Source organism: Taudactylus pleione, unplaced genomic scaffold (assembly GCF_031769625.1).
Source record: "Taudactylus pleione unplaced genomic scaffold, aTauple2 ptg000251l, whole genome shotgun sequence".
Classification (NCBI taxonomy): Eukaryota; Metazoa; Chordata; class Amphibia; order Anura; family Myobatrachidae; genus Taudactylus; species Taudactylus pleione.
The window spans coordinates 1,397,159-1,420,574 of NW_028284653.1; the positions used below are offsets into that span (position 1 = coordinate 1,397,159).

The 23,416-nt window shown below is 44.0% G+C and overlaps 1 protein-coding gene across 4 annotated transcripts in view; it reads right to left on the reverse strand.

Annotated features, from left to right (window-relative positions):
* Positions 1 to 1,107: 1,107 nt before the first annotated feature.
* Positions 1,108 to 23,416, reverse strand: part of TPRKB (TP53RK binding protein) — a 36,319-nt gene continuing 14,010 nt past the window's right edge. For all 4 annotated transcript variants that reach the window (XM_088480174.1, XM_088480175.1, XM_088480176.1 and 1 more), the window contains 2 exons: positions 3,796 to 3,972; positions 1,108 to 1,324 (listed from right to left, as the gene is read on the reverse strand). In XM_088480174.1, the coding sequence (XP_088336300.1) occupies positions 1,238 to 1,324; positions 3,796 to 3,972 (264 nt within the window). In that variant the 3' untranslated portion in view covers positions 1,108 to 1,237. The remainder of the gene's footprint in view (positions 1,325 to 3,795; positions 3,973 to 23,416) is intronic.

Sequence of the window (23,416 nt, forward strand, 5' to 3'; positions counted from 1 at the left end):
ATAGTTACAAAGTTACTCAGAAGAGAAGAAAAAGCAGTTTGTTTTTATATATGGCACACATAGAACTATTACATGTATATAAAAGGATAAATCTTTATGATATGCATTAAAAAATGGTCCTATGGCACCATATTCAGCAAAATAGAGGTTAAAAAGACATATAGATAGTGATTGTGTAATGAATTACTGTGAAACAAGTGAAATAAAATCAAAATAAATCCCAGCCGTGTCTCTTCATTATTTATTTATTTTATATTTTATCATAAGACGTTATGTACTCGTACAATATTAGAATGAATGTGTTCTGCAATAAAGCTCTGGATTTAATTATCCAAAAGGATTATAAAATTTAGGAGAAAGGCTAACGAAGATTGATTTTCCTCCAATTTAGATATAGCATATATTTTTAATAAAAGGTACTAATATGATATTTCAGCTGGATGAAGGGGGCACCCTCCTATCCAATGACTTCACAGGTGTATCTATTAATTCTGATGTGTAGCCTCAAACATTTGAGAGAACAAGTAGATAACGTCTTATGATAAAAGATAAAATAAACAAATAATGAAGACACCCGGCGGGGATTTATTTTGATTTTATTTCACAGTAATTCCTTACACAATCACTATCTATATATCTTTTTAACCTCTATTTTGCTGAATATGGTCCCATAGGACCATTTCGTAACGCATATCTAATAAAGATTTATCCTCTCATATACATGCAATAGTTCTATGTGCGCCATATATAAAAACAAACTCCTTTTTCTCTTCTGAGTAACTTTGTTAAGAGATAGGAGAAGCCAGGAAATGCTGGGGATAAAAGAAGAGGAAGCTACAAGTGAGAATGATTATAAACAGGAAATTGACAGACCCGAACAGTGTCCCCTTCCCTGTGCCATGGCACAGGTCGCACTACCCTAGTTACGGCCCTGTTACCTTATACAGTAACATTAGGGCAGTGGTAGATATAATGCTGTTAAATGACAAGAGAATTTTGTGAGACACCAGGATTTACTAAGTAACCATTTTTAGGTTAATTGGCTTTCTAGCTCATAGGATTGATTATGAAGGCATTCGACACATAAGTAATTACATTTTATCAATATATATTTATTGAAGAGATCAAATTTTATATTACACAGCACAGTATGAAGTATAAAATAACACAAAACACACCATTAAGCTGACTGGTATAGAAATGTAATCTGATACTTCAATTCTATGTCCCAAAATATTTACAAGACATCTTTTACTGTCATTCTGCAGATAACAGCTTCCAATATAGAACCAATTTTTTCTTCTTGTGTAGTTATTTTATACATCTGTAAATTAAGCAAAGACAGAGTACATTATAAAAGCATGTAAAGTATCAACAAATTGGGTCTGATGCATTTATATCCAAAATATACTGTCTTGTGATAAGTGCGACCAGTGGTTTTTATTGGCTGTGACAGTAGCGGGGTCCCCATCATAATGTGACAACTTCAGAATGTTTAGCACGGGGCTGAATTTCCCGGGGAAAATCAGGCCTGCTAACAGTGGATTTAATTTTAAACAGTTTAATTTTAGGAATAATGCTACAAAGCATGGAGAAAAATACAATAAAACTCCACTAGTATGAAGTACTAATAAGATTGCACTCATGAAAAGCTTTTCTCCCACTCTGCGAAGCAGCAGAAATCATGATTACCATATTCTATTTCAAAATGAAAATGACAAAAGTATGGAATTTCTCGAGGGGAAAAAAATATATACACATATCTACATATTAACACATACACAATTATACACCAAGATGTTAGCAGCAGATCCTTTAACTTCTGTAAGTTGCGAGGTGGGGCCCCCATGATTTGGACTTGTTTTTCACCACATCCCACAGATGCTCAATCAGATTGAGATCTGGGGAATTTGGAGGCCAAGCCAACACCTTGTTATGGTCCTCAGACCATTCCAGAATCATTTTTGCAGTGTGGCAGGGTGCATTATCCTGCTAAAAGAGGCCAGTGCCATCAGGGAATACCGTTGCCATGAAAGGATGCACTTAGTCTGTAACAATGTTTAGGCAGGCGGTGTGTGTCAAATTAATATCCATATGAATGTCAGGACCCAAGGTTTCCCAGCAGAACATTGCCCAGAACATGACACTGCCTCCGTCGGTTTGCCTTCTTCCCATAGTGCATCCTCTTCCCCAGGTAAATGAAGCACACGCACCGGGTCGTCCACATGAAGTAAACAAAAACGTGATTCATCAGACTAGGCCACTTTCTTTCATTGCTCCATGGTCCAGGTCTGACACTCACGTGCCCATTATAGGCATGGCCAGCATGGGCGCTCTGACGGATCTGCGGCTATGCAGCAGGCTGCGATGCACTGTGAGTTCTGACACTTTTCTAGCAAAGCCAGCATTCACTTTAAAAGACATTTGCGCTACAGTATCTATTCTGTGGAATCGGACCAGCCTTTGCTCCCAGCGTGCACCAATAAGCCTTGGGCATCCATAACCCTGTTGTCCTTCCTTGGACCACTTTTGGTAGGTATTAACCACTGCATACTGGGTACACCCCACAAGGTCTGCCGTTTTAGAGATGCTCTGACCCAGTCGTCTAGCGTTCATAAGTATAGTGTGCATGGGGGTTTTCACAAAACTACATTGTATATAATGCTTTGACGCAAAATGAATATTTGCCAGAAAATGTGTTTACAAATTCATTTGCATACATTAATCTTGGAATGCATCACAGTGCAATTAACCTCTTCAGTGATAAAGATTAGAGTGGGACTCTTCACTTCAGTTGATCAAGGTGTTTGGGGCACAAGCTCACTGCTGGCAATTAATGCTGGTTGAGGTCTGATTAAGGAGGCTGGGCATCATGACAATGCACAATGAAATCATTAAGGGCTGCCTCCTCCCAGCCACTACACAGAGTGCCAAATAGGCTCAGCAGTGGAATGAGAAAAGCCATAGCTGCAAAGTGCTTAAATAGCTTTGAGAACATACATTAAATGCTTTACACTAAAACATGTATACAAAAGGTGTGAAGTTGCCCACAAGAACCAATAGGATCATTCAGCATAGTCACTGAACACTGGATCTGATGTAGCTTACAGTTTTTCAGACTTAATGTCGGGATCACATAAGGCCCAATTATTTGACCAAGCAACACTCACACATATGCAGAGTATGATCATCAGACAGACAATCAGGTTACCAAGCGTGCCCAATACAAAGCGTTCCATTAAGAGAAAGTTGATGCATTTATATTACATGCTTAGTGATTATGCCAGTAAGTTTGTGCACATTTGTCATTTTACCATATATATTAAAAATAATACTATAGTAAGACTTCATGTGGGCATCAAGACTGCAGCATGAACATAAAACATTTTTTCAACTGGGAATTTAACACTTTCTGGCATAAAGCTGAAGCAGTAGGGACCCATTATATTTTCATTTAGCCTCAAGCAAACAATGGCAATGTTTTTCAGATCCTTCCGATCCCTGCGCTTTATAAACCTCAATATACAAGAATAAGGTATTACAAAAATAACATTTAAATGCAATCATAGCAAGAACATTTTTTCAGATTGAATGAATGACACGTTATTAATGATGTGACTATAACACCTGCAAGGCAAGGGAGCCAGATTTGGTGTCTTCTGAGCTACATTACTAGAGTTTATTGGATACAAATTTGTAATTATCTTATAGAGGAGTTTGGCTACATAACTACAATTAAACAAACAGAAAAAATAAACATCTAAAATAACCCAATGATCTGGTGGCTTCTGGTACCTTTTTCACTTTTGTTATGTCTGATAGCTGTGATAAATCTGCTAGAGGGACTTGTTGGCCTTCCACGTGAGAGATTACTTCTTGGGAATTCACAGCTTTAGTCCCATCGTCCGTCAAAACAACAAGAACTCCAGAATCACTGTCTGACAGGCCAAACTTTTTAAAAGCTTCCGAAATCTAAACGGAAAAGACATTCATTAAGTTACACTACTTTTTTTCTAGAAGGATCTTGTTTACACAGATTCATTTCCTCAAGTAGAAGAAAAAAAAAAAGTAGCTGTACAATAGTACCCTCTATAAATGGTATTTCAATAGGAAAAAGAAAGGCCTTTATTACTGGCCTGTTTCTTTCGTAATCTCTTCGCCAGTCCTCATTCACCAGCCTCTATAGTGTGTCTTTTCATAGCATCGTCATTTTTATAAATTAACATTATGCTAGTTTATCCATCTCTTATTATTTCACACTTTTCTAAGTAGAAGAAAAAGATAACTAATAATCATGGCCGGCTCCTCGCCATTCAAGCAGTGTGGTATCGATCAGCCGCCACAAGCTGTACCGACTCTGGCGGGGATTGTTAATAAAACAATAGCTTGAGAACCCTGCCTTCCACCCAGCTGCTGAGCGTTTACGGTATGAGCTCAGGGGGAGGCAAACACACTCTAAACCAATCTTATGGAAAAAAAAAAAAACTACCAAACTATATAAAACAACCTATCCTTTTGAAAAAACTGCAAGATGGTGCAGCAGAGAAACGTGTCAAGGCAAATAGACTTGTGCCCAGTGTCCTTTTAAGAGGTTAACTCATTTATATGGGGCTGACAGAGATCCCTGCAGCATGGTATCTGTATACAGCGGCAGCTCATACCCTCTCTGAACAGGAGCCAGCATTTCAAGCCTGCCAGCGGCTCATTACCTGGTGTTCGGCTTTCACAGTACAACGAACGGATGTATTTTCAGACACACACAAGCCTACAAGCTCACCAAAGGAATACAACTCCATTGGCACGCTCAGAATAGACAGCAGAATCAGACACCGGTAAAATTTGGGTGAGATCAGTTTTTGTCCACGGACTTTGTCACATATACATATGAACTCTCTTTTATTGAATACCATTTGTAATTTGCATTTCACTTCATCTCTACAGTGTTATGTACTTAGGGCCTAATTCATGTTTGTACGCAATTGCTTTCCCAATAGCGATTTTTCGACATCGGAAATGCTAATCTTAGCAAGTAAAAGTCCAAAAGAGATGATAGACGCCCACGGGAGGCATCGTAAACTCATGTGCAACGGATTACACATATGCAGACCATACGGAAGAGCGAGGAACATAAACTGTTAGGGATGCAGTATGGCTTTGCAGACTGGACGAGACAATAGCGACGCCGGCACCATCTTTCACTATGTACACAATCACAAATGATGGCAGATACGGTCCCCGAAAATGGCCATGAGATACCTTCCAACCACTCCCCGCTGACACCCCCAAACGGTCCCTCACTGCGAGCTACATTGAAAACGTACCTTGGTACATTCGCAGTGCGATCGCGGCACATGCGCAGTAGGCCGATAATACAGGTCTGAGAAATTTAAGGTATTGAAACTTTTTTAATAACACTTTTATATTCTAAATTATAAGGACACAGTTGTGCCCTTATATTAAGGCTGCATCTAACAATACTTATTTCTCCATAGAGAATTCCGGAGGGGGGGGCAGAGTGTTCAAGGGGCTACACCTCAAAAGCTATTAGAGGTAAGGATGTGAAATTTGGCGTGGCCGGATAGAAATGTCACTGGGTGCTGCATGCCAAATTTCAGGGCATAAACTTAAAAAATTAGGATTTGGGAGTAATCTAAAGCTCCAACTGTCACTTTTTTCTGACATTCTCAATTAGGAACACTTTTCTGCTGTAGTCTATGAGGGGTATTCAATATGAAACGTTAACTTCACTGCCGAAGTTAACGTTTCATATCGGGGTTTTTTTCTGCGTTAAAGTATCGGGTGCGCTCCCACGTATCCCCGTATTCAATTTGAAATCGTCGAAAACGGGAACCTCCGAAGTTGGATTTGCGTAAAGTTACGATTTTTTCCATAAAAAATTTGAAAGACCCCCCTAAAGTTGTAAAAACATGGGGGATCACTATGGGTACCCCCGTTTTAGCCTTTAAATCAAAGTCAGGGTTTTAAATAGCAGGCGTTTTTTTCCCGACATTGAAGAAGTGTTGCAGAAGAGCACTTAGGTTATTTTTTTCGTTTTTTTAAGTGGTCCCATCAAATTTGGGGTACATGAAAATGGGTACTAGCATATTTTTAAGTCCCTAAAGTAAGTTTTTAAAAATTCTGCATTTGTGCACCTGCCGCTATAAATCTATTCTTCAAAACACCTGCCGCATACTTGCAGAATAGCCCTGAACCTACTTCCCTATTGTTAAACAATTTTTTCCCATTTATTTTTTTTCACCCCAATTTTTAAATACATTTTTTGGGGTCCCTATTTTTTTTTAAACCCAAATTTATTTTTTAAAGGGTGTCCCGATTTTTTGTAGGACATTTTTTTTTGAACATTTCCTTTTAAGGGGACATTCCCAAAACTACAGGCTATTTTCTATAAGCCTACACCCCCAAACCCCTATTCTGCATTTTTTTTCACTTGCTATATTAGTGCTTAGAAAAATTATCCGTTTTTCAAAAAATGACCCTTGAGCCCATTTAAGGAAAAAAACGGGAATTTTCGGGAAATATGCCTGGGACCCCCCTAAAGATGTCCTGACATGGGGGATCACTATGGGTAACCCCGTTTTTGCCTGCTTAAGAAAGTCGGGTTTTTAAATAGCTTTGCAAGGTGTTTTTCCCTGCCGCGGCTATTAGAAAGCCTGACTTCCTTCAGGAGTTAAAAATGGGGGTACCCATAGTGATCCCCCATGTCTAGACATCATTAGGGGGGGTCCCTAGAATATTTCCCAAAAATTCCCGTTTTTGTTAACCTTTAAAAAAAAAAAATTGTAAAAATTTAGAAAAAAAATGACATAAGGTCCCCCCCCAAAAGCCAAACCAGCCCCAGGCTAGCCAGCCAGTGGTGATTTCTAAAAATATGGGGAACAAAATGTGTAGGGTTCCACCGTATTTTAGAAACCAACACCAGGCTGCAGGGACTAGTGCTGGTTTTAAATATAGGGGGCAAAAACAACGTGGGGTACCCCCTATATTTAAGACCAGCACCAGACCCAACCGACCGGGGTGTAATGCCACAGCCCGGAGACCCAATCACCGGGGCTCCAGGTCCAAAGCATTACCCCAAGTCGGTCAGCGCAAGCCGGTGATCTCGGGGGAGTTGGGGACCCCCCCAAAAAGGGTCCCCCCTCTCCCGAGCACCACAAGCTTACGCTGAAGCCTGGGGCTCATCCCCATACCCCTGGAGCGGTGGGTATGGGGGTAATAGGGGGGCCAAATAATGTAAGACTATTGTAACTTACAGTGGAACTACAAGTGCCAGCATGCCTGCCATTTTGTACTTGTGGAACTACAAGTGCCAGCAGACATGCGGCACCTGTAATTTCACTGTAAAATAGTTAAAAAAAGACAAAACACACACACCGTGCCCAGTATAAGTTTATTACATACACCTACCCATTCACACATACTTACCTATACCAGAAGTTTCTGTCCCCTTGTCCAGTAGATCCTTACAACTTGGCCCTGCAAGGAAGATTTCATACTCACCTACATCCAGCGCTGGTCTCCGCAGTAATCCATGGGTGTTTTAAAACAAAAAAAAATGTGTTACCCGATAAACGCTACTAGCTATGTGTATGTGTGTTGTCACACATACACATAGCTCCCGAATGCCCGCTGCCGGGACTACACGGGGCATTGCAGTCCCATCAGCCAATCAGCGGCAGCGCTGACTGTAGCGCGGCCGCTGATAGGCTCCGGCAACTGACAGTTCCCACGTGGGTGAGTTGCCGGAGCCTAACAAAACGGGAATTTTCAGGAAATATTCTAGGGACCCCCCTAATGATGTCTAGACATGGGGGATCACTATGGGTACCCCCATTTTTAACTCCTGAAGGAAGTCGGGCTTTCTAATAGCCGCGGCAAGTGCATAAATGCGACTTTGAAGAAAGTGGTGCAGAAGAGCATTTAGAATTTTTTTGGGGAAAAAATAACTATGCACAGCAAATTTGGGGTACTTGAAAATTGGGGTCAGCATATTTTAAAGTTGTTAAACAGACTTGAAAAAATCGTGAAAAACCCACTTGCACAAGGAGCTGCAATGAAAAAAAACACCTGGGGCATACTTGGGGACCCCCCAGAGTCAAGTTCGCTATTTTTTAACTTTGTTCCCCAACATTTTTTTTTTGGGCCCCCAAATTCAAAGTGCTTTTTTTGGGGTGTCCCGATTTTTTTTTTTTTTTTTTTTTTGACACAGATCATTTCAAGGGGTCATTCTGAAGGGTGCAGGCTATTTTTTTTTAAGCCTGCACCCCTAAACCCCAATTCTGCACTTTTTTTCGACACCTATTCAATGCTGAAAACTTATCCCCGTTTTTTTTAGCTAAGACTTTTCAAAACTGCGATAAGTCTTTGAAATTGAATACGGTGTAAAACTAAAATCAGCTATATTAACGCAAAAATGTTAAAAAGTGCGATATTAACGCAAAAACGGACTTATCGCACCCATATTGAATACCCCTATATGGGTTTTTTTTGGCAAGGCAAAACTCAGGGTAGGGGGCGAATTTAGACTTGGAGTTTGTTTTATTAGGTAGCTATTGTGCCAGGGTAGGTGCTTTTGGGGTTCAGGTAAATTAGAAAGTTACAGTTTTTAAACTATTACATCAAGAATGCGCCATTGTAGAGATAGGACTTTTCAACTTGTTGCGCAGCCGCAGTAGGAGTCTCCAGCAGGTGTAAGAACTGTGGCTTCACTTGGGTGCACAAAGATGGGCGTCGTTTGCGGGCTTTAGCGGTGGTGGGCATGGGGAACAGAAGATGGCATTAGCAGCAGCGGGAGCCAGCGGAAAGGCGCAAGGGGGGCAGCGGCATGGCCCCGCCCCCTAGAAAACAGCCAGCACCGTTGGAGCCCCAGTACTGGTTGTGCTAAATACAGGGGACAAACGACGTATGGGTCCCCCGTATTAAGCACAACCAGCACCAGGCTTTTCAGAACCAGTCCTGGTTGCCAAAATACGGGGGACAAATGACATAGGGGTCCCCCGTATTTAGCGCAACCAGCACAGGGCTCTGAGCCGGTCCTGGTTCTGGAAGTACAGGGGGAAAAAATGCTTAGGGTCCACTTGTATTTACCAGAACCAGCACCGGACTCCTAGCGGGGAGGGGGGGGGGGGGTGATGCCACAACCAGGGGAGCCCTTTCACCGGGTCCCTCAGCCGCAGCATCACCCCTGACCACTAGTCAGCACAGGCCGGGGATCCCTGGGGAGTTGGGGACCGCCCAATAAAGGGGTTCCCCTCCTCAGGGCACCCCTGGCCGATAGCCCGGGGCTATCCCCAGCACCCCTGAAAATATAAATATTGTCTTTTGCTGTGGAACTACAGTTCCCAGCAAGCCTCCCCCGCATGCTGGTACTTGGAGAACCACAAGTATCAGCATGCAGGGCATTACGGACTTGCTGGTACTTTTAGTTCCACAGCAAAAGCAATATTAAAAAAAAAAAAAACACACAACACACCATAGAAAAGTACAATTTTATTAAAACATACATGCACACACACATGTACTCACACATGCACACACTGGGGGTCATTCAGACCCGGTCGCAAGCGCTGAGCGCTCGCAACTGGGTCGATGTTCCCCCACTGGGCATGCGCACGTCGGAGCCAGCTCCGACGTGCGCATGCGAGAGACCCGGCTAGCGACGGGCGCTCCGTCGCTAGGAGTCTTGCACCAAAGGGGGAGAGCTATCGATGGTGAGTGACAGCTCGCCCCGTTTGGGAGGCAGGCAGGGGGCATGGCCGGCCAAACGGAAGCGTTCCCGAAGGAGTGGTAACCCACAGCTTAGCAATCGACCAAGAGGTGGCACTACAAGATGCAAGCGGCTGCCCTCATTCAGAGTGACCGCTTGCATCTAACGGCCTCCTCTGAATGAGGTCCACTATCTCACATACTCACCTAGTATCCCTGAAGCCAATCTGTCCTCTTCTCCAGTAGGCAATCCAATGGGGAGTACCTGTAATAAAAATTCCATACTCACCTCCTCCTATATGTGAATCAAGTCCTCTTCACACAATCCAGGGTCTTGGCAAAAAAAACAAAAAACAAAAGATACCCGGAACCTCGCACAGTAGTAGTGTTCTCTAAGAACACTACTACCCGAATGACAGCCCCGCCCGTGATTTCAGTACAGAAATCCTGGTGCGGAGCGCTCATTGGCTGAGAGAGACGAGCCTTCTGCCTCTCCACCAATGAGCTGTTCTCACCATTGACCATTGACTCACCATTGAATGAAGACGCCGCGAAAGCCCTGGATGGGCGGCGGCCGTGCAAAAGAGCTTAATGGCCGCCGCACTCCAGGTGAAGATATCGAAGAAGTCCTGGGGGAGCGGCAGCCATGTAAAAGAGCTTAAAGGCTGCCGCCCCACAGGTAAAGGTGCAGCATAATAAAATACTTTAAAAAACGGTGTCTGTTTGTTTTATTTTAATATTTCTTTTGCAGTGGTACTATAGGTGCCTGCAGGCGCTTAATGACCCGCCTGCTGGTAATTGTGGTTCTCCAAGTACCAGTATGTTGGGATGCCTGCTGGGACCTGTAGTACTACTGGAAAAGACAATATTTATATTTTCATATGCACCACACAACACAATCAACCCAGCACCCACCGCCCAGGTGTGCTGGGGGTAGCCCCGGGCTACCAGCCCGGGGTGCCCTGGAGAGGGATCCCCGGCCTGGGCTGACTAGCGATCAGGGGTGATGCTGCGGCTGGGGGGTCCAGTGAAAGGGCTCCCCTGGCTGTGGCATCACCCCCCCCCCCCCGCTAGAAGGAGTCCGGTGCTGGTTCTGGTAAATACAGGGGGACCCTATGCATTTTCCCCCTGGATTTCCAGAACCAGGACCGGCTCAGAGCCCTGTGCTGGTTGCACTAAATACGGGGGACCCCTATGTCATTTGTCCCCCGTATTTTGGAAACCAGGACTGGATCTGAAAGGCCTGGTGCTGGTTGTGCTTAATACGGGGGACCCCTATGTCGTTTGTCCCCTGTATTTAGCACAACCAGTACTGGGGCTCCAAAGCCCGGTGCTTGTTGTTGTCTAGGGGGCGGGGCTACACATTTATTTTTACACATTCAATTTTTAACAGATACGTAAATGGATCTCACGGCTGCTTTCGTGAATCTGTGACTTATTGATTTGATTTTCTCAGGTGCATACGCACTACCAGTGAGCCCTCTGTCGCCAACTGATGCCCCCTTTGCACTGCACTGCTGCCACTGCTCTGCACCACCACTGCTGCCGCTACCCCACACGCCTACAGCTGTCTCGCACTTTGCACCTCCCAAACCAACTTCCTGTGTGCTGTCTCCTTTTCCACCTGCGTTAGTGTAGCATTTTGTTGCCCTTCTCCCCTGCAAGTGGCCCGGTTTGCTCATCCAAACCCTGATAGTTAATACATTTTAAAAAGCTATGAAATTCCATAGACAAAAAACCTTACGGTTTCACATGTCCCATTAAGGCTGCTTAGACATGATCTGAAATTTCACAAAACCTATTGATTTTCTGTCACTCATAGGGGAATTCAATATGGAGCGAAAACTCAGTTTTTGCGTTAATATCGCACCTATGACGTCATTATCGCAGGTTTTAGTATTGTATTCAATTTCAGAGACTTTTCGCAGGTTCGAAAAGTCTTAGAAAAAAAAACGGGGATAACTTTTCACCACTGAATAGGTGGCGAAAAAAGTGCAGAATTGGGGTTTAGGGGTGCAGGCTTAAAAAAAAATAGCCTGCACCCCTGGGAATGACATTTTAAACAGAACTGTGTAAAAAAAAATGTAAAAAAAAAAAAAATAGGGACACCCCAAAAAATTAATTTAAAAATTGGGGTGAAAAAAAAAAAAAATTAAAATGGGAAAAAAGTGTTTAAAAATAGGGAAATAGGTTCAGGGCTATTCTGCAAGTATGCGGAATGAGATTGCTGTCACTCACAGAAAGGTGTAGCTGCTAATTCACAGAATTGTATGCTCATTGGAATACACACATGCAGTCTATGCAACTGAGGTCAAAGCAGAAAATAGAGCTGTGCAGATGGGATAAAAGTGGTGTGGATGGGGGAGACACAGCAACGTGGATAGGTGACACACAAGTGCGTGTAGAGGAGGGAAGGTTAAGCAGTACAGAGGGGGGGGGGGTAGCCAAAGTAATGCAGATAGGTGGAAAACAGTGGTGCGGATGGAGGGAAACAGAGGCGCACGGTTTGGGGGGACAGCGACGTGGATGGGGGGAGTGACATGGACATGAGAAGACAGAGCAGTGCAGATGGGTAAAGACAGATTGGTGCGGATAAGGGAATACAGACTAGCACAAATAGGAGAACACACAACAGTAGGGATTGGGGAAGACAGATTAGTGTAGTGTAGGAAGACAGAGTAGTGCGGGTGGGGAGAAGAGACAGAGTTGCACAGTTGGGGGGGACAGAGTGGAGCCACAGAGGAAAGAAAGACAGCAACGTGGCTTAGGGGAAGGCAGTGGTTCAGAAAGAAAGAGTGGCACGGATGCAGGGCGGTGCAGATGGAGAAAGACAGATTGGTGCGGATGAGAGAACACAGACTACCATAGTTCGGAGACCACACAGCAGTAGGGATTGGGGAAGACAGATTGGTGTGGATGGGGAAGAAGACAGAGTGGTGCGGGCGGTGGGGGGAGACAGAGTTGCACGGTTGGGGGACCAGAGTAGTCCAGATGGAGAGAGTGCCACAGATGAGAGAAAGACAGCAACGTGGCTGTGGAGAAGGCACAGATACAGGGCAGTGCGGCTGGGGAAAAACATTGGTGCGGATGAGGGAACACAGACTATCACAGTTGGGAGACCACACAGCAGGAGGGATTGGGGAATATATAGCAGCATGGAGGCATATAGGGGAAAAAAGTGAACATGCATAGACAGAGTATGATATTTTTAAAAATAAGGGAGCTGAATGAGATAAATGTATGCAGTGAGAAGGATGCTGGAAGCCAGTGAGATTGTTTTGGTGATCAAATGGGAAGATTGTGGGCACTGAGTGGAATGTGGGAGCCACATAACTGCTCAAACCTCAGTTGCATAAACTGCATGTGTATTCCAATGAGCACACAATTTCGTGAATTAGCAGCTCCACCATTTTGTGAGTGATAGCAATCTCATTCTGTGAGAGTGCTGAATCTGCAGTTAACCACAGGGTGTGATGGCATACCATATCTGTATTGCGCAAGGAACACGTCCATTAAGGAGTCAGCCTTAATGATTGTAATTTCATTGCTTTTTGAAGTTTGAATGGCAGAAAATCAATAGGTTTTGTGAATTTTCAGATCATGTCTAAGAAGTCTTAAAAGGGACATGTGAAACTGTAAGGTTTTTTGTCTATGGAATTATACTCCTGTGTACATCAAGAAAGAGTATATTAAAAAAAATTACCACATCACATTTACCTATAAGGGGGTTACATACATTTTTAAGAAAAAACAAGAGGTTGAATTGTTTTTGACATTTATTGTGAAATACTTCGTAGTGTAGGTGATATCACTGTGTTTTTGTCTTAATTACAGAATAAAATACTAAAATCAAACAATAGAAACAAAACCATAATTATTGAAAAAAATCGTTAATATCTTGTTTTTTTTGTCTTCAAACTTTGTTTTGTCGCTTTTTGCTTATAAGCTTTTTCTATGTCGTCTGTGTGTATCATCCAGCAGTAGTCAGCCTTCTTTCTATATCTTTAACATCTTAGTGGAACTGTTCACCCTGTTCTTCACTGTAATCTCCGAGATTATTCGGGAAATGCTCAATATGGGAATTCAAAAAATGTACCTTTAAACCCATATTGCAGCCAAGGTTTCTGTAACTATTAAGCATTTTCCTGACAATTTCTTTGTAGTTTGGATTCTTGACATTGCCTAAAAATTTTTAAATCACTTGTACTGTATGAGTAGTGTGTACTATATATGTAGTGTGTGTGTGTAGTGTGGTACTGTGTGTGTGGTGGTAGGCAGGGGTTAAAATGAGTCGGCACAGGTCAAAACGGTGTTGCATCTGTTGTACTTGGTTCCACCTTAGCCAGCTAACCTTGTAGTTGTGGTGTGTGCAATGTTCCTTTAGACAGTATGGGGCTTAGGCCCTTTGTAAATTTTAGCTCCAGGACCATGTGGACCTTAATCTGGCACTGGGCGGGGGGGGGGGGAGGTTTTATGACGAGAACTGAATTGCAACATTCTATACTACCGACTGAATTCATTTAAGACAATGTTTTAGAATAAATGTAGGCAGAATAATTTATTCCTTTAAAGAATATGAAAAAAAATGACATTCATAAATACAAGTTTTACAGAAAAACGTGATGTGATATGCAAAATCGGGAGTCATTTTTGTGTTCAGAAGCCAACAATCTATAAGTACATTCATTAAAAAAGGCTTTTTCATCGCAGACCTGTGTAATCGCTCATTGCGTACAAATATAAATCAGGCCCTTATTTTCTTGATTGACATTTTTTTTATATTATGGACTTTTTCTAGATCATAAAGGGGATAATAATCTCCAGTCTTTTTTATTATCATTTTCTATAATACATTAATAATTATTTTACTAATTTTATTTATTCTATGTAATTCATTGGAAATGTTATGCAAGCATAATTAATTTAAAATATGTTATATTGCATTAAATATACTAAAATAAATAGCCATTATAGGTTTTAACCTGTATATGTTTCAAATCTTAGTTTTTATTCTAGCACCCTTCATCTGTCACAATCAGTGCAGTTCCTCTTTCCTGTCTGGAGACTCGCTCTCTGCTCTGGTGCTTCTAGCACACTCGACTGATGCATCAAACTTTTGAGATACTGACTGGCTAGAAGCACCAGAGCAGATAGCGAAACCCAGGCAGGAAAGAGGAACTGCACAGGTTGTGACCATTGGAGAAACTAAGCATTTGGTAATGGATGGTCCTACTTCCAGCCCCTCACCAGAACTTGCGTTACCTTAGAAGTCTGCCACTCTGTTTCGTTACCATTAGTTAGGCAGCAAAGATTTCTAGCCTTATCACTATTACCAGGCCATCCTTACTGACTCCTGGTTGAGGTAAATGGGCAAGGGCCGCCTAGGAGTTTTAGGATTATGATAAGAATGAAATTAAATGCAGATGCTTTTTTTTTTTTTTTAACACTCCTGCAGGTGCTATGAGCTGCATGTATGGCAGGGGTATGGAGGGGTAATCTGCACTGTTAACCACTTGCCTGGCACGGTCGTATCAGATACAACCATACCAGACTGGGCTTTCCCAGACATGGTCGTATCTGACACGACCAGTCAGAAACACACAGTAGGCGGCTTGCTGGAAGTTAACTTCCAGCAGCTGCCCATCTCAGAGGGACCTGCTGGTCCCTCTACACCTGCGCCTCCTCCTCCTTTGTGTCCCGATCACTGCTGGCCACAGTGATCGGGCACTGTCGGCACCCCCCTAGAAGCAGCAACCACGGCTCATGTAGCCGCTGCTGTGACCCGATCACTGTGGCCAGCAGTGATCGGGCAGCCATTTCAGTAAGAGGCAGTAGCGGCGGCTCTGGTAGCCGCCGCTGCTGCTATGCAACTGGGCAGCTAGCGTGACACCCTCCCGCTGTGAATCCAGATCACAGTGATCAGTGAGATCACTGTGTACGAGCAGCAGCAGCAGCGGCTCTGGTAGCTGCCGCTATGTATCCGAGCCGCTAGCGGGACACCCTCCCGCTGTGAATCCAGATCACAGTGATCAGTGAAATCACTGTGTACGAGCAGCAGCAGCTCTTGTAGCCGCCGCCGCTGCTATGTCCCCTCCCGTTGTGGCTCCGGAACACAGTGATCAGTAAGATCACTGTGTAGTCAGCAGCAGCAGCGGCTCTGGTAGCCGCAGCTATATACCCCGGCGGCCCCTCCCACTCCTTTTCTCCCCAAGTCCCCATGTGTCCCGATCACTGCTGGCCAGAGTGTTCTGGCAAAATATATACAGTAATAAAATATATACATACATACATACATATACACACACACACATATATTATATATATATATACATATACACACACACTCACTATACACACACACAGCTATGTGTGTGTAAGCAGGAGCAGTTATTATTCATATAAATAAAGGTAGATTTCCTGGAAGGAAGGATGCAATCGCCGTTTTGACAACGTATCAAATTTTATTCATCATAAGGTATCATGAGAGAAGTATGCGATCATGGTCGACGTTTCGGTACACGTCTGGACCTTTTTCAAGACCTCAATTCAATCACGTCACACATGTACAGTATTTGGACAACTGGTATTACATAATTCTCTATTCAAGTCCAACGACGGCATAAGCAAATTAAATAAAGTCTCAACATAAGGCAATCACAATATAAGAAAATGGGAGCATGGTCTCACTTGGCCGGTTCACAGGAGGACCCTTAAACCTAGAGCTCTATATCAGGACATATAGTCTGCCGCCACTAGCTGCACAACGCTGCGGGTACACACAATGGCAGTAAACGTGTGTACCCGCAGCGGTGTGCAGCTAGTGGCGGCAGACTATATGTCCCAACCACCCTAATTTCCTCTGTGATGCTCAGATAACTGTTAACAGGATCTCATGCTCAACTGGGAATAAATGCATATTGTAACTAGCTCTGAAAGCTTAGTTAGTGGTGAGCCTTTTCTAAGTGCAACAGCAGCATTACTATGGAACGGAAATCAGTATGATTTACCGCTGGAACCATCCCCGGCGGTTGGAATCCCGACAGCGGCATCCCGGCAGAGGAGGAAATCCCAATCGTCCCCAGGTAAGTATATACTAACCTATGTCTATCCCCTATCCCTAACCCTCCCTTTGGGGTTCCTAACCCCTAACCTCCCCTTCCCCACCTAAACCTAAGTTCCCCGGGGGGGTGCCTAACCCTACCCCCCCCCCCCCGGGAACCCTAAACCTAACCCCCCCTCCCGAGGCTATCCACGCTCGGCGTCCCTTCGATCTAATGACAGGTGTCGGCATATCGACGCCTGTCTTTAGACCCTTGCCGGGATATGACAGTCGGGAAGCCGGCTGTCGGGATTAGGTCCACCGGCTTCCCGTCTGCATACCCTATGGAACACCAGCAGCTGATTGCCTAATCCTGGTGCCCAAACACACTGGCGGTTTTCAATGACAAGAAACAATTATTTTTAAGCACACCGTTTATGATCTCTGTAGCTATAGCCCCCTCCCTTCCTTTTCTTTGTATTTAGTGACCCCCACAAAGTATGGTCAGTGTCACTGAATATGTTCTGCCACCTGCACTTATACTGCTGCAGCTGCCCAATCACCAGTTTGGAGTCTGCAGTAAATACAGCCATGACAGCAGCACCTGGATACACAGGGGGCTCACATTGATGTGACACAAACACAGAACAAGTTCTGAATGTGTTTATTCTAAAACTATAAATGAGATAACAAACTCTTAACTGCAACCATCACCACTAGTATTGGTACTTACTCCATGCTGGGTGCAAAAGATGTATCTGAAAAAGGCATCATATTTCTTGTTTCCATTCTGTCGCTTTTTCTTGCAAGTGTTGTGTGTTAGAGAACATTGTCGGTGATTGTGTGGTATTTACAGTGAGTGATCGTGTGACTGGCAGGAATACTGTAAATGATACGTGCAATGTGAGTGTTGTAGACTCTGCGGGTCAATGTAAGTGACGGGCAGAGTATGAATGGCAAGAATATTGATTGTGAGTTACAGGGAGGGTGAGGGCAGGGACACTGATGGGGAGTTACAGGGAGGGTGAGGGCAGGGACACTGAGGGGGAGTTACAGGGAGGGTGAGGGCAGGGACACTGAGGGGGAGTTACAGGGAGGGTGAGTATAATGACATTGAGGGGAAGTTGCAGGGAGGGTGAGGGCAGGAACGCTGAGGGCGGGGGGGTTACAGGGAGGGTGAGGGCGGGTACACTAAGGGGAAGTTACAGGGAGAGAGAGGGCAGGGACACGGGGTGAGTTACAGGGAGGCTGTGGGTAAGGACACTGAGGGGGAATTACAGAGAGGGTGAGGGTAGTGACACTGAGGAGGACTTACAGGGAGGGTGAGGGCAAGGAATTGCATCTTGCACTCACCAGTTGGAACAAGCTAACCTCCAGTAACACTGCAAATTTGATTTGAATGCTCTGAATGGACACCTCCAGGCCTACAGCCATTGCACCTCTGGGCTCAGGCACTACCTTGGGTTCTGCGGCACACTGAGAACACTTCCCTGACTGGTGTATCAGCCGCGCTGTGATGAACGCACAGGGGCAAATCCAGGATTTACTTGGGGGTTGGAACTCATGCATACACACATAGAACGCATACACACTCAGACACACATAGCACACACATACATACAGTATACGCATACCCTGGTGGCCACTATATGTGAGAATGGAGGGAGCTGCTGGGGATTGGCATGCACAGCAGCTGCCCCGGAACATGATCAGAGCTCTTTGCAGCTGCAGCTCCACAATCACTGTTTATTCTGAGATGGAGACACAGCAGTCTTAGGCCCTCATTCAGAGCCGTACGCTCTGAGCAGAGCGCACGCTCTGAATGAGGGCCGCCCTCCATAAAAATGGAGCGTCCTCCTGGACGCTCGTATAGCTGTGGGTCACCACCCACAGCATATACGAGCGTGCAGTTTGATGGCCGCGATGGTCGTGACCATCGAAACTGCGAGCCGGAGCCTGCGGTTGAGGTTTTCAACCGCAAGGCCCGGAGTGATTTTGGCTCTATCAGAGCCAAAATCACTCCCACTGACATCACTAGTGATGTCAGTGGGCCGGCTTCTGACGGGAGGCGTTCCCTTGGGAATGCCCCCGTCAGGGAGGCACGCCCCCGGCACGCCCACCAAAGGGGGCGTGCTGTCAATCAACATCGACATCACGCCCCCTTTGATCAGACACAACGAGCGAAGGACTTTCCTTCGCTCGTCGCGTCTGGCGCATGCGCACGACGGAACTCCCTCCATCGTGCGCATGCTCAGTGCAGACCATCGACCCACTTGCGAGCGGACAGCTGCTTGCGAGTGGGTCTGAATCAGGGCCTTAGTCTCTAAAAAAAAAAAATTGGCTCATCAGGGGGGTTCCTAGGTACTCAGAACACTCCCCTGCATGCTCCACTGCCACCCCGTATCACTCACTGCAGAGTCCCCATCTTCCCTGTCTGGTTGCTTCAGTGACTGCCAGTCCTTCTCAGTGCTGCCAGTCGCGGGCTCCTGCCATAGCAGCACTCTTTGTTTAGTGTATGTAACTTTTTTTTTAAATAAAATTCTGCAGGTGATGTATGTCGTGCACATTATGTTTGGTGACTAACACATAACAATTTGGAAGTGGATAGATCCCTTTCAGTTTTTGTACCCCGACGTCATCAGTTACTATCCACGTGGACATAGAGGGGGGACTATAAACCTGTGCCCGAAGCGTGGCGAACTCGCATGGGGACTAGTTTCTTTTTTTGTGGACTATATGGGCATGGAAACGCACTTCCGCCCTCACTCCACGACACTTCCAGGTACTACTACTGAAGGGGAAATATACCTTCCCATGAGAATTAGTAGAAAAAAAAGTCTTGACAGCAAAAAAATTTCAAATGTAACGGTAATATCACCTGCTTAAAGCTGAATACATTTTAGGAAGTTGCTAGCAAGTAGCAGCAGCCCTTGGTAAACAATAAATCATTTGCTGGACAAAGTCTAACGTGCAATAATAATGCAATTGTGTAATCTTCAGACCCCCCCTCCCAACCCTTACTAAATGCAATGCACAGACCCTCTCCCCCCCAATCCTTAATAAATGCAATGCACACACCTCCAAACCCTTACTAAATGCAATGCACACACCCCCCCCACAACTCTTACTAAATGTAATGAACTGACCCTTACTAAATGCACAGATCTCCCTCAACCCTTACTGAATGCAATGCACAGACCCCCACCCCAACCCTTACTAAGTGCAATGCACAGATCCACCACTCCAACCATTTTCTGTAGCAGATACACTTGACAGTCGCTGTGACTTACCTTATAGTTTAGGCACATCCACTTCTCTTCTCATTCAGGGTCCAGGACAGGCAACAGCTTTCACACTGGGTCTCTATCTTGGTCTCCAAGAGTAACTGAGGCTACACCCAAGTGTGTATCTCAGTCAGCTGATTAATCTGCAGCGTTCTCCAGCTCCTGTGCTTAGCAAGCTGTTGAAGTGCTCCTCCTCTGCGCCTCTTTAGAGCACAGGCAGGCAAGCACAGAGGTTGCGCGTTGATTAGAGAGGTAAGAAGGCACAGCTGCACAGGCAGAGTTCGGAAGGTTCTGTGTTCCTCCAGGTCCTTACCTGAAAGCCTGCGGCGGAAATTATAACTGAAAAAAATTTCTGCCAATCTAATGGGTGGTCTGGTACAAACCTAGACCACCCCCTTAGTTTCATCTATGGTTGTGACAGGTGCAGGATGCTAGAATGAACACTAAATATGTTTCTTAAGTGTACCAAGTTTCTCTTATATAATGCATATTATGAGTTGGCTAAACTCCACTGAAAGTACTACAATTACATCTGGGTCTTTTGCATGGTGAGTAAAGCACCACTAAACACAAAAATCTTATTTTGTATATACGATTCATGAAAGTTAAAAAGTAATGTATTACCTACCCATTCCATTATAGACAGCAGAGGCCCCTCCCACACCTTTAGGATTATGTACTGATGGAATATGATGCAGGTCAAAAGTGGAGACTGTAGTTGATATTGGTGGTCCTAATCCTATGTATGAGTAAAAAAATTCCACTATTGGATTTAACAAAAAAAAAACCTATTATGGGCCTTTGGTGTTCTGAAACGGTTTGTGCTTGGTTGCACATTGTAACAATCAAAGTCCTTAAATACTCTCTATTGACCATGTTTAATTAACATGTTAGTGCAAACTTTCTTTATTGGTTTTCAAAAGAGAATAAAGCTGGGTACACATCAGACGATGTGTACCCAGGCCGACGTCACGGGTGACGGGACTCGCCATGCAGCAATATGCCGAATATACATATTCCGATGCCGTGGCCGACGGGGGGAGGGACGCACCATGCTGCATTGTGCAGCATGGCATCGTTAGCGATGCAGTGGGCCCGATGTCACTAATGACTCGCAGGGGTGCACGTATCATGGCTATACACTAGACAATGTACCAGATATGTTGCTCCAATCTGCGGGATAGGATGACATATCGTCTAGTGTGTACCCACCTTTAGAAGCAAGTCGCATAAATAAACGAATACACTGATAGACAACATTAAACAATATAAAAACAATAGAGTCTCATATTCCGCAGCACTATATATACAAAAATGTGGTAATAAACAGCACAAAAGCAGTTCTGCAACCTATCAACCAGTTCCGAGGCAAGCCACACAAAAGGTTGATTATACAGGTGCATAATATGAACATTTAAAGTTAGCATAAAGTACAGTGGTTGTCAACTCCAATCCTCGTACCACCAACCTTCGGGTACTTTGGTTTCCTCCCAAAAACATACTGGAAGTTAACCTCTTTGCTGTGGAGGATACGTGGGGCACGTCCTCTGCAGCGAGGGGCAAAACAATAATAAAAAATGACTAACCTAAGCCCCACCGATCCAAACGATCAGTGGTGATCTCCAGGAGTCTCAAGGTCCGTTCAGGAAGTGACATCACTTTTGAAAAATAGAAAATTGAATAAAAATGGTGTTGATGGGGATTTTAAGTCCCTCTTACTACCCAACCCTACCACCTACAAAGATTGTGCTAAATTTATTTGGAAGAGTAGAGTGCTCTCCTTCAAATGGTGTACCCACATAAAATAGGAGATCTTCCCCAAACTGGATACAAATAATTAAAGGGGCTCCATATAAAAAGAGGAGGGCCCCATCTTTCATATGTTAGGACACCTTAGTACGTATTGCCTGATGATCACCAGGCAAATTTGCCCTATATAAAAGAGGGATGTGGGGTGCTATGCCTTATTACTCCACATAATTACAGCTTTAACCAAGTGGGCATCCATATTTTGAAAGCGGGGAGGCCCCACTTTCAAATTATGTGGCCCACTAGTAGCTTTTGTCTGGTTACCATCCCTCCTTTTTCAAACAATGTTAGTAGTTAAAAAAAAAAAAAAAAAAAAACACATTTTCAGTTCAAGTGAAGATTTTTTTTGTCAAAACCTACACTTAGATTCTGCGTTTTACTATTTTGGGAAGGTGAATTATTGACTAAACAAGAACCTCAAAATTAGTTCTTTGTAGTGCTTAGAAGATGAAGAAAAAAAAAATACCCTTTCTTCTAATTTCAGTAAATAACTTTTTTTTGCCCATTTTGAAGCGTTATAATGAGTAAAAAGATTAATGGTATTTTATGAAAATGCAAAGTCTCCTCAGAACAAGGTATAATTTGAGTGGGTAATGCATAAAAAGAATCATTGACGTTGGAATGTGATTAGTGCAAATGTGAAAATATGACCTCAGCCCTAGGGTGAAGAAACCCTCAGAAGCGAAGGGGTTAATTGCCTTCTGACAAAGGAGTAACGCTAGTGTATGTGTGTACAGATGGTAGGGAATATAGATTAAAATTTCCACTGTGGCAGGGCGGATGTGAATTACTAAATATTCTCTGTAAAGTGCTGTAAAACGTGTGGATATTATAAATAACTTAATAAATAAAGAACTGCTGTCAGTTCTGGACAGTCTCCCGGAAATTATTAACGGTTTTCTTTTCATTAGAATGTCAGTTTTAGTTTAGAATTTAAAAATAACCTGTCATGTATGGCTTTGCATAGCAAATAATGCACTAAAGGACTGAGAGTGGTAGCAAAATGGGAGCAATTACTTAAAAAATAATGCAAGAAATAATTGAGTATATGCATATAAGTAGAGCCATACACATCTTGGAGATGTGCCATTGTCATCAGTGCGTATTTGCACCTGTCTCCTAATAGGTACAAATGTGCATAAATGCCAACCTAAAAGAGATGCATTTGGATGAACTGAACCTTGCCTACATGAGAACGCCCCTATCCATCCTGCTTCACTTGGTGTGGACTAACAGATAGACGTAAAAAAAAGGCCGACAGTGTCTAGCTAGACACCAGATGTTAGACAGTCAATAGGTCGACTGGAACAAAAGGTCGACACACTAAAGGTCGACATGTAAGACGGTCGACATGTAAAAATGGTCGCCTGTGTCAAAAGGTTGACATGAAAATTGTCGATAAATTATTTTTATTAGCCCTCCCCACTTGGTGCCTAACCATAAGCGTCGGGGTAGGTGCCTGACTCCAACAGTCCCTTCTAGTGCCTAACCCTAACCCTCTGGTAAGAACCTAACCCTAACCCTCCCTCCTGGTGCCTAACCCTAATCGTCGGGGTAAGTG